The sequence below is a fragment of the Barbatula barbatula genome (assembly GCF_947034865.1).
Source record: "Barbatula barbatula genome assembly, chromosome: 3".
In the NCBI taxonomy this organism is placed as follows: domain Eukaryota; kingdom Metazoa; phylum Chordata; class Actinopteri; order Cypriniformes; family Nemacheilidae; genus Barbatula; species Barbatula barbatula.
The window spans coordinates 19,979,399-19,991,530 of NC_136764.1; the positions used below are offsets into that span (position 1 = coordinate 19,979,399).

At 39.5% G+C, this 12,132-nt stretch overlaps 1 protein-coding gene across 1 annotated transcript in view; it reads left to right on the forward strand.

The window, feature by feature from the left end:
- cdh7a (cadherin 7a) overlaps positions 1 to 12,132 on the forward strand; it is a 46,469-nt gene that overhangs the window by 14,644 nt on the left and 19,693 nt on the right. Inside the window, exons 3-8 of the mRNA XM_079452671.1 lie at positions 3,767 to 4,061; positions 6,258 to 6,377; positions 7,363 to 7,530; positions 8,036 to 8,223; positions 10,922 to 11,175; positions 11,652 to 11,788. Coding sequence (XP_079308797.1) covers positions 3,767 to 4,061; positions 6,258 to 6,377; positions 7,363 to 7,530; positions 8,036 to 8,223; positions 10,922 to 11,175; positions 11,652 to 11,788 — 1,162 coding nt within the window. The remainder of the gene's footprint in view (positions 1 to 3,766; positions 4,062 to 6,257; positions 6,378 to 7,362; positions 7,531 to 8,035; positions 8,224 to 10,921; positions 11,176 to 11,651; positions 11,789 to 12,132) is intronic.

Genomic DNA, 12,132 nt, shown 5'->3' on the forward strand with positions numbered 1-12,132 from the left:
TGTATTGGAGCTATTTATACGGAAACTTCCACTTGATGACATCATATTACTAGTATTTTGAGACAGCTGTGTGAACGCTGTCTCACCAGGAAATTGACAAAATGACGTTGCTTGTGTGAACAGCACATTTTGTGTATTTACCATACATATTTTTTATAACATTTTTATTTCCTTAGAACAAGCTATTTCTATCTACATACAGTACATCGCGGTTCCCCTTGCATGTAATTCGCCATGTTCTGTCAGCCGTCGTAGTGATTTAAAAGAAAGGGGTGGAGTGAGCGGTTGGTTGCAATTGGCTAGATATTACTGACTGGACCTTTAAACCAGTTTCAGTAGATTTTCTACCAAAAGCACAGGAAAGTCAATGGGTGCTGTCATTGTTCAGTTACCAACATTCTTCAAAATATCTTCTTTTGTGTTCTACATTAGAAAGTCATACAGGTTTGAAATGACTTTGAAAAAATGGTTCTGTCCTAATCGCTTAGGATTTCACATTGTTAGATTGAATCGCTGGCTGTGATTTGGATTTGGATTGGCGAAAATTGTGACAGCTTTAATCGTTTAGACGACTAGGGATATATACAACTATTACAATCATTTTAGATGAGTCCACGTGTTAGAGCTGAGCACACAGAAACGAATGATCTACAGTCATCATCACAGTACGTTATGGCCAAAATAAACATTTTAAATGAGAAAATTGAGGCTGTGAAGGCAGAGCTGAGTCCAGCCACACGACAGTCATGAGATTAAAGCTGGCCTTGGACGCCTGCCAGCGCTTACATCCAAACACACGTTTACTTTGATTAATTAGGTACAAAAGTCGTTAGCACGCTCAGTTCCTTTACTGAAAGCATTGTAATTTTTGATTAACGGACATCATATGTGGAGTAGCGCTGTTTTATTGGAGGAAAACTGCAAACTAAACAAGATGTGACTGGATGGATGCCTTAATAGTACCAGTAGTAAATGGGAAGTTGAGAAATAAAGATCTCATTTATATTTCAGTTACAGTAGTTTACAGCATCTAGTATATATTGTACACTTTTACTTCGACACACCTTTGAACCGATTTCAGTTAAATTGTCATGTGGTGTGATAAATGATTAAAAATACAAATATTCTACAAAATCTCACATAATATGAGGGAATTAACTGCTTCCATATTTACTATATTGGAATATTATAATAACAATATTGTAATAATATTACAATAAGAAAAATGCAGTTTGAAATAAGTTGTGGAAACATGGTACAGTTTGTCCTGTTACAGTAATACAGCTTAGCTGTTTATGCACTGTCAACGTGGCAGTAATTCTGGGTGTCAAGACTGATTTATGACATGGCTGCTTAAATGAAGCAAACAAGTTGTCATTTTATTCTGGCAAGATACTGCACAAAAGCATTGTTCCACAATGAAAACAGTCTCTTGAGAATTGGAGACCAACATTGTTGCAAAGATATGAATAAAGTGAGACCACCGAAAAGAAAATGCTTCTGACTTACGATTCTCCAGAGATCTGGAATAAAATCTTGAAGCCAAAGTACAAGAAATACAAAAGTAAAACATTTTTTAACGTTGGTGACAGAAATACCAAGTCAGTTACCATGAAATAGCAACAGCATGAGAAATAGGCTCATAATGAGGATTTCTGGACTGTGAATAAAATTGGCCATGGATCTAGTGTAATTTGGTGCACTTGAATGGGTTTTATGTTTTGTTATTGGTGTGCATTGTTGGCACTATTCAAACTCGACTAAGTTAAGATGAAACAGATGAAGAGTGTGTTTTCCACAACAAAGCGTAACTGCGTAGCGTATTTAAGTAACCTCTCAGGACAGACAGAAACTATTCTAAACCATGATTGGCCATCTCGAAAGTCACGCCTACATCTTTGAACAGCAAATGCACATGCACCCTTTTTAAGCAGCTTAAAGTCACCATGAAATCAAAGAGGACAATTCTAAGTGTTTTACACAGTGTTGCAGTGACTATTATAAATAATTGATCTGTGCACACCATCATTTTTACAAATTAATTTGTACCTAATCTTGAATCAAAAACGTTAAGCTCCTCCCCCCCTCAACACACGAAGTCGGCAACAAAAAAAGAGGTGGGACTATACTGACTGTCCAATGGCCAGGCATTTTTAGCCCTCCCCTCCAGGCCAAGATACCAATCAGAATGGGAAGGGCAAAATAAAGCACGCCCTACCGTTTTTTTATTTCAGAAGTGGTTTCACTCGGATAGTCACAATGAAACAGAAGTTGCGATTTACTTCTTTTCCGAATCGTGAAGTATATCCAAGTGAAACGGCTTCTGAAATTAGAAACAAATGTAGGGCAGGCTTTATTTTGCCCTTCCATTTTTTTATTTGTTTGATTTGTTAGTTCAGTGACTGACAAGGGAGGGATAAAAATGCATGGCCTACCCCTAGTGTAGTCCTACCCCTTTTTTGTTGCTTACGTCATGTGGTGAAGAGTTGTTGTTGAGAGGTAAAAGGGAGCTTAATGTTTGTGATTTAAGATTACAAGTGCAAATGAACTTTAAGCTTGTCCTGTAGATCGACGTTTGTGTCACACAAGAGAAACGGGCCTGTACAGTAAGTGTGAAATTTGCAATTTAGTGGGTGAGGGTTTCTCATCAGAGCTTCAGTACAAAACGTCCATTGAGGCTATTAATTCAAATTTCTGTTCATTTAAACATGAATATCTTTGCTTTAAAGCAATGATTCTCTGTACTTAAAATGCAGCTTCTAAAACATTCGCAAATCGTTTGTTCGAGTGAGTGCTTTCGATGCACTGATATATATATATATTTAAATAGTTTGATTCGGATTACAAACTAAGTCACGTGATATAGTAACGTTACAGGCGCTTTTGACTTTATGCAGTGCTGCACAGATGGCGTATGTTATCAAAGTACCATGTGAGCGAGGAGAAAGCAGTATTTTGAATCGCTCTCGCTGTGCTTTACATCATACTTAAATCGATCTGCTCTTCGTTCCTGTTTGGGGTCTCTTTCATAATTATGCTGTCTTCATGTACTCTCGGAAAATCGATAAATCACACCGAAGAAAACATTTGCTTTGCAAAATGAGTCATCGCGTTTTGGCTATGTATTTTACGTTTTTAAGAGTTATCATCCTCGGATTTTAAACGTGATGCAGTCAAATTTGGTTTTGTCCATTTCTGTCAAGAACAGTTTCATGTTTTTAACACAAATAGGCTTAGGTTCTTTTTTATTATTACTCCTTTGTGAATCATGCTTCTTTCCTTTCTTGAATGGATCTGTGCTCTTCGTGATCCATCTAAGTAAAAAATCTTGACCCCTGTGGACCGTAAAGCATCATAGCAGCACTCTGCATCCATCGCCACGGTTGTTCAAATACTGAAGCCTGTTTGTCATTCTTGACAGAAAAGCTTCTCACTGCAACATCATCTAAAGACATATTCTGTATAACAGGACACAAACCATAAATAAAAATGTGTCTCTACCCATGTTTTCTCAGTTAGCATGAGAAAGAATAACTTGAGTTTTGACGTATTTATTCGTTCAGTTTTCATTTTGATAATATGGGCATTTCTTTACACAAATCTGCTGGAGAGGGTTTCTCCCCATTTAGTATTTAAACCACTGCAGAAGTATATTCCCATGGGTGAACAGACTATCTGGCATTATGTATTACTGCGCTAAATAGATAAACACTACAGTTACAGTGACAATCGGTGTGAATTTACTTTTTTATTTTCTGTCTTCCAGCTTCACTCTGATGTAGATAAAGGTGAGGGGAACGTCAAATATGTGCTGAACGGTGAGGGTGCATCCTCCATTTTCACCATTGATGAGAATACAGGTGACATACATGCCACCAAACGCCTGGACCGAGAAGAACAAGCCTACTACACGCTTCGAGCTCAGGCCAGAGACCGCGCCACAAACCTGCCTGTCGAACCGGAGTCTGAATTTGTTGTCAAAGTGCAGGATATTAATGACAACGAACCCAAGTTTTTGGATGGCCCTTACAATGCTCAAGTACCAGAAATGTCACCTGTTGGTAAGTGACTAGGATTTTGTTATACAAAGATAGTCACCAAAGATAGTCACCTGTATGCGTCATGATGGTTAATAGTCAATAAGTTCTGTACCAAAACCTACTAAGCTGCCTTTCACAGACAGCTGCCTTCTAAAGACCATCAGAGAAAATCTTAAGTGACTGATTTGGAATTCTTCACATGCACAGCAGCTTACAGAAATAGTCTGGGTGGTATGAAGGTATACAGTACTGTTGCAACATGAATAAAATGTTTTTGCTACGGCGTTTTCTATTCTGCGTGTATACCGCTGTATGTTAATAAATGGGCGGGGCTAACTCACCCCTGCACATTATACAGAGTTAGATGCTGCAAACAGAAAAACATGGTTAAACATAAAGTCACAGATCAAGAAGGCCAACAACCAGCGTTATGAATGCGCCATTTGCAGGTAAAACGTCAAATAATATATATTATAAATAAACTCTTAGAGAATGTATTTATTACCAGTATTTGAATCCCTATGATCAGAACATCTGAAAAATATCAGTCTGTAGAACATGTTTTCTATTTACGATGAGGGAAATACAATTTTTAAAGAGATGACATTGTAGGATTTTTGTGAATTAAAGTACACAGACCATCAGCAATAAGACCCAACAAATGGTGAAGAACATAACATAGTTAGTATAATTTGATTTTCATTTGCCCATTTATAAGGATTATGGATGTGACAATTCTGAAAGCAGAACTTATATATGACTATGGAAAATCATGTTTTAAAATAAAACTTAAATCTTAAATGCTTTAAGAGAGATGTCACATGGGTATTTAAGCCATCGGATATTGGCATGTGAGCTATCAGTATGGAGAAAACCATTGGTCAAAGGCAACGGTCAGTTTTAGTTTGAGTTTATTGAGGTTTACCTGAATGGACTTGATCACCTACGAACATGGATATTCACATTGAACGCCCCCATACGGGGCAGTTGTTTGTCAGTTTGGCCATGCACAGTAGCTGACAATCACACAAGCATTGACATGCTGTTTTAAAAGAGCAATTAACATGCTAGCTGCAAGTGTCTGTCCTGCGCCGTGAACAAAGCTATTAGCCTCTGTGAATGCAAGCGACCCTTGTCCTCAATGTCTGCTTTATAGATCCATTTAAATTCATTAGCAGTCAACCGGTGATGAATGGATTTGATTAACGAGAAAATGATTAATTTAATTTGGTAATTAAGAAACAGGAGATTGTTTGCAAGTGTGGGGACCACAGCCTAACCCAGACACGTCTCTCTTACACCAGACCAGAGTGCAAATTCATAACATATGCCTTTATACTCTCATCCAATGTATTTGACATATTGTGTAAATTTATTGTCAGGTGGGTTTAAGAGATTCTCGAGTGCCGCGAGCACATGCCTGTCTCTCTAACTGTCTGTGAATGTACCAGCCTGTGAAAATGATGAGGTACAAGGTAACATATGAAAACCGAAATCACACCATCTGATAAAGAGTTACTCATTTGGCTCGGGTCCCTCCTGCGGTTAGGAGTTGCCAAAGATGCAGCATGTCTCCAGATGTTTAGGTTACAAATATGACAACATCTGGGCCCGTCCCCAAATGCCTTTTTGAGTTTTTTACAAGCAGACGCGTTTAGGAATAATCAGCCGTTTCTGAGGGACACCGCAGTCGGGATCGGCCTGTAAATTGTGTTCAAATGAAGGCCTGGCACTTTCCTGGTCATTTTTACAGTTTAAATAAAATGTGGAAAATATCAGAGAGCCAGTAAAGCGGTATTAACGTCTCTGTGTGCTGCTGCGTTCCAACTCGAAATGAAGAACAGCATCTTTCTGAGCCGCAGATGTTCAGTTTGTCTCATTCAACAAGAAACCTTGATTTGATACGAAAGCCAAACGTGTGCACATTTGTTTAGTTCTTCTGGGCTTTTGCAGAAGTGCATCTCTTAATTCATATTAAAGAGAGACGTTTGTAAGTAACCAAGACAGGTACAAGAACACAAAATGCTGCGGAGGTAAACAGAGCAGGAACAGAAAAAATGCACCTAACCTTTTTCGCTTTAACAGACCAGTTGTTGTCTATGTTGAACTGATAATCTGTATCAAACGTCTAGGCAGTAACTGAGCGAGATTGAATTATTTCGATTAAGATTTACGTTTGGTACCATTTTAACCAGATCTGTGGTTGATTTGTTCAAGGAACATCTGTGGTTGAGGTTAAGGCGACTGACGCAGACGACCCCACATATGGAAACAGCGCCAGGGTCGTCTATAGCATCCTTGAGGGACAACCTTATTTCTCAGTGGAACCCAAGACAGGTACTGTACAGCCCACACAAGATTGTTTTTGTGTCTTGACAAATCTGTCGGGGCATTAAAAGCGTACGCACCTTCAACAAGGATTTGAGCGTACGGTTCATTTTTGCCCATGCAGCTTTTTAGGTCAAAAAGTGTCTATTTGCTGTTTATCCGGAAGTGTGATTTTACTAGTGCTTACTTCATATATACAGTAGAATTGGATTGAAAAAAGAATATAAACTCACGCTTTTCATTTTGTCGGCTTGAGTGACATGGCTGACATGCTAACCACCAATTCCTTTAACGGCAATGTGGAAATATTAAGAGACCCGTGTTTTGATTGACTCACTTTAACATGGAAAAAGTTGATAGGACTTGTGATGAAGTTACTGGCACACATTACACTTGATTACAGGGAATGAAATCCTTAATGTAATCAGCACTCCAGCTGTAACTGAGGTCATTTCCACATATGGACTCAATCAACGGGCTAAATTACAAACCCTGATTAAACTTTTTCTCCCTTTTCTTTTGAAGTCTAGGACTAATTTTAGAGATTCCGTCTGAGAAAATGATGCGAGGTGTAGCAAATAGCAGCACATATTGATTAGGATTCATCACAGCTGCTTGCGCGCTAAAGGAAAGATGTACTATTTAATCAATCTTGGGTGTGCAATGCAATGATAATTCCAAAACCAACAATGGTTTGGGGAGGAAATTGATTTTTGAAGTTCTGCACTGGATTTGACTCATCGATGAGAGATCCATTATGATACGGACTAACAAATCGGCGAAAGGTCCTTGCTATAGGGAGATTATGAAATGGTAAGCCTATTTTAATTGAAGCACACTCCATCTCCTTAAAATGCAAAGCGGACCGCGATTCATTCTGTAATCTAGTTGCATTTTCACAGCTCCTGACGGCAAGGACATTATCATTAAACTGTGCGATGAATCACATGCAACAACACCGGACGTTCTGTAAAACAGCCACTTTTTTGTGCAGGCATCGTGAGGACGGCTCTGCCCAACATGGACCGGGAAGCACGGGACCAATACCTGCTGGTGATCCAAGCCAAAGACATGGTGGGCCAGATGGGAGGACTCTCAGGCACGACGTCAGTGACGGTCACGCTGTCGGACGTTAACGACAATCCACCCCGCTTCTCACGGAGTACGATTTTATTACCAGCTATAATACAAACGCGGATATGATCCATCATTCATGCAAGCTGTCACTTTGGTTAATTTGCATTCATTTGCATTAAGTAATCTGAGAATTTTAATGACTCGGGCTGATCTGGTATTATACAGATCTAGCGCTCACTGTAGTCGCTGCGCAATTACTAGGTAGATCTGAAACGTAGAAGAATATCATTGTAAAGTCTTCTTTTCTATTAGAGGATTTTTTTAGATCACAGTCATTTCCTTTTCTATTTATAGCAGCGTGATAACATCACCACCACCAGCATGTGTCTGAGATTGTGTAGAATGAGCCTGCAGAGCTTAGACCATCCTCGTGCACGCTGTATCTATAGAGCGGCTTTACCTGCCACAGAGCAGAGAGATACATTATTAGCTTAGACCAGACTCTAACAGCTGGGTGATAAGAAAGGAAAAAAGAGAAATAGCATCATCAATAACCTCTGCATGTGTGTGTTTGCTGGTCCTCTTTGCAGAATCCTATCAGTTTGCTGTGCCCGAATCCCTGCCTGTGGCATCGGTGGTGGCCAAGATAAAAGCCTTGGATTCTGACATCGGACCAAATGCTGAGATGGACTACAGAATTATAGAGGGCGATGGCCTTGGGGTGTTCAGGGTCGCGACAGACAAAGATACCCAGGAAGGAGTCATAACTCTGCAGAAGGTAGGCCAGAGACAGCCCAAACCTTATATGTGCTTTTGGCCCTTGCTATGACAGCATATATATATGAGGGTGAATGCTGTGCGAGTGCACGGTGCAGCCTGGTCCAAACAAATCTTACAATCCAGACATGAAATGAAAAACATAAGCTATAAAAGTCTGAGACCACGGTGAAAATCTAGTCATTACACTTTGCTGGAAATAAATGCAATGTTTTAGTTTTTGAAAGAAAGATATTTGGCCGAATGCTTATTACCAAACACTTCTTGGGCACCATTGACTTCCATAGATCTGTTTGCTTTCCTACATTCTTCAAAATATCTCCTTTTGTGTTCAACAGAACAAAGTAATTTTTCCCACCATGGTATTCAGTGGTGGCCATGAAATGTTTGGTTACAAGCATTCTTCCAAATATCTTTGAGATAGGGTGAAGTGAAGACCCAGGGTTTTTCCTGGCTTAAAATGAGGCGGAGGTGGTGCCATTATTATCTTGTACACACACGCACGTGTAGGCCTAGTAGTAGTGGCTTGACCAAACACTTTACATTTTAAAACATAAAAATTTGATGAAAATTACAATTATTAAGTTATGTAATATAAGTTCGGTAAAAATAAATTACGAGAACCATTACACCCCTAGTAAAAACCTATATTTCACGACAAACTTTTTTCCGTGTCCTTGCTCACTACGGGTGACCCTTTGAGACACGTCCTCGACCCTCAATTGTTCATTCCGTTGACTCATCTTGGTTGCCAGGCACCCCGGCAACCACATCATCAAGTATACAGATGACATGGCGATGCTAGGGCTCATCAACAATGATGATGAGATCGCACGCAGAGAGGAGATGAGAGGCCCTGAAATATAGTGTGGTGTCAACAACTATCTCTTAATGTCAACAAGACAAAAGAGATAATTGTTGACTTCAGGAAATCATCAGTGTTTGGAAACTGCTCTTCCTCTGCCTGGAAGCCCCCGCCGTGAAGACAGCTCAGCATGTCACGTCCCCCCGAGCGGAGTATATAAAGCTAGTCTGGAACAGCATGAGGAGAATATATTTTGGCCTTTAGCTTTTTTGCCCTTCTCCCCTCTGCAAGAGGACTCAGAAATGTACTCTTTTGAACAATGAGACTCGAAGGGTTTCTTCCCACGGGCTATCATGATTTTTAGAGTTGCTGTTTCCAGTGATGCCGTCGCATGTTTTTAGCTTAATGCCAAAGCTTATGAATACACGTGCACTGAGAGGGGGACCGACCAATCACAACACCCTGAGAAGCAGAAGATCACTGATACTGATACGGAGAACCAATCACCGCGGGGTCAGCTTTACCAATCAGAGCGTTTCGGAAGAGGGGACCGGAATACCGGAATTAATTCAATCGTTTTGTGAGAAGAGGGACAGCGGTGAACAATAGACTTGAAATGTGAATTATAAAGCGTTTTGTAAGCTAAAAACACGAACATCCATTGGTAAACACCCAAAAAACGTAAGCAAAGCTTTGAAAACAGCCAAAGAATGGCACCCCCTCCCTCCTTAAGATGCAGATGTGTTTACTTTAGATGCAGTATGGAAAGCCATACTGTGCAATGTTTTATTTATTCCAATTATTTATCAGACATTTTATTTGGATTGAATTATACATTATATTTTGTTATGCCAATTGTTGATGTGCTATGAACTGCCTATTTTACTCAAGACTGTTTGTTTGACAAGTTCAACATTAACTGGAAAAACATTTATTCCTTAGAAAAATGGCCAAATTCTAATATCTTTAAATGTAATTCAGTGCTCAATTTGTCTTTTTCCAAAATATTGGTCATCTTGAGGGCCTCTTGGAAGTAAGCTAGGGCCCCCTTGAGAACTACAAGGTGACACAGGGGCTAATTGTTACATTAAAGCACATATCTTAAAGTCTTGGCCATATTTCAATTCACGTCTATTCAAGTTTTTGCATGGACTGTGTCTTGTCATATACTTGTGTAAATAGTTCAATTCGGTCTTAGTGTGAACCCATAATTAGAAAAACGTTGAATTTGATTAGATCACTTTAATAACACATTCTGCACTCACATGCCTCAATAGTCTAAGCTTGTATTTTCGATGTAGTGTTTAGCCCTTGTGAGTGACAATATCCCCATATGAAACCCCCCCAGCGACTCCTTTACAATGTTAAATAGTTGTGGGTTTCGTAAAAACTACTTTTTATTTCTTTCCCTGATATATAGAATTGACAATTAACTGACTTTGACTTTTCATTTTAAAGCCACAGTTAAACACGCTGGATTTGGTTGTGCCCTGAGGGAAGTTATGTATTGTCAGTGATATGAAGCAGGAACAGAAGGCAGTTTTCAATGCACTGCATATTACAGCAGACAGGAGTGATAAATGACTATATAAGAAAGTATTCCACAAGACATTTTCTACATCATGTATCTCTGTCTTAAAATCAATGTACTGCTTTGACACTGTTCTTTTCGTGTCCTGTCAATCGATAGCAATAGTTCAATGAAATATGAGACTTAAGAGGAGAGCATCAAGGCTTCTCGGACGTATTATGCGTGCGCACGTCGCAGGGACACGAACTTTGTTTTTCGCGGCTTGCCTCAATACATATCACAGACGCTGTGTCCTTGTTTTCCAATTTAAAACTAACTCTTCCACACTTTTCCCCACCCTCCCTTTTGTGCTCTTTACCTTAGTATCTCGACTTTGAGACAAAGTCAAGCTACACTTTGAAAATTGAGGCATCCAACAGGAACATAGACCCACGCTTCTTGTCTCAAGGACCGTTCAGTGATACGGCAATGGTGAGGGTGACTGTGGAGAATGTCGATGAGCCTCCGATTTTCTCTTTGCCGCTCAGTAAAATGGTTATTTCTGAGGCTGCTAAAGTGGGAACCATCATAGGGACCGTCTCTGCTCTGGACCCCGATTCCACCAACAGCCCCATTAGGTACGATACGGTCTACATGATGTTTTACAACAAAGATTTGCCGTTTTTATGAAGGCAAGATTAAATTACAATCTTGAGAAAGACTAAAAGGATTAAAGCATAAAACCTTAATTGCCTCGAGGACAATTTTAATTTCTGTTTTATTGCGTTCCTTTATGAATTAGCTCGATGGCTATGCTATGCACAAGGATAATACATGTGCTTATCTTCTGCACCGTTAATATTTCATTAAATTATTTCCTTTGCTTATAGAGTAATGGATGTAAATTTTGCCTGTAAATGAGTAGTGGACTCGGGTGTTTTTAGTTAAGAGACACATTCTTATTATTGACTAGTTCTGTGCCTGAGAGCCGCTGGAAAAGTCAGATTGCTGGCTGGGGATTCTCACTTGCAACAATAGCTTTAGGCTACATCCATAAGACTTGTTAAAAGTGAAAGCTTCTGTGTTTTGTTTTGACTGTCATGTTTTTCCACAGGTATTCGATAGACAGAAACACGGACCTAGAACGATTTTTCAACATCGAGGCAGCAACAGGGTTCATCAGCACAGCGAAAGCATTAGACAGAGAAGCCAATGCTGTACACAACATCACCATCCTCGCTATTGAAAGTTGTGAGTCAACTCCTAATCAAATCATTTCTACACTGATAGAGCTACTGTTACTCTCTGAAGGTCCCTTGGATACTCGTGAAGGTTAGGCTTACAATGTGCCTCCGTGCTCCTTAATGTTACGGAACAAGGTCTATCTGTTCATTTGTCCTTCACAAATGAGACATTCAGACATATTTTTGTATTGAGAGATAGTCGGCTCACATTTAATTTCATTTCATATTGTGGAGCTTCGAGCAGCTGTGTTTCACTTTCTGCAATTCAAAATTCTATTAGGATGAAATCCTTCTAACTGCAATAAGAGATAAAATTTAAGCCTTCCCAGCAATTTCCCAATGAATGTCATT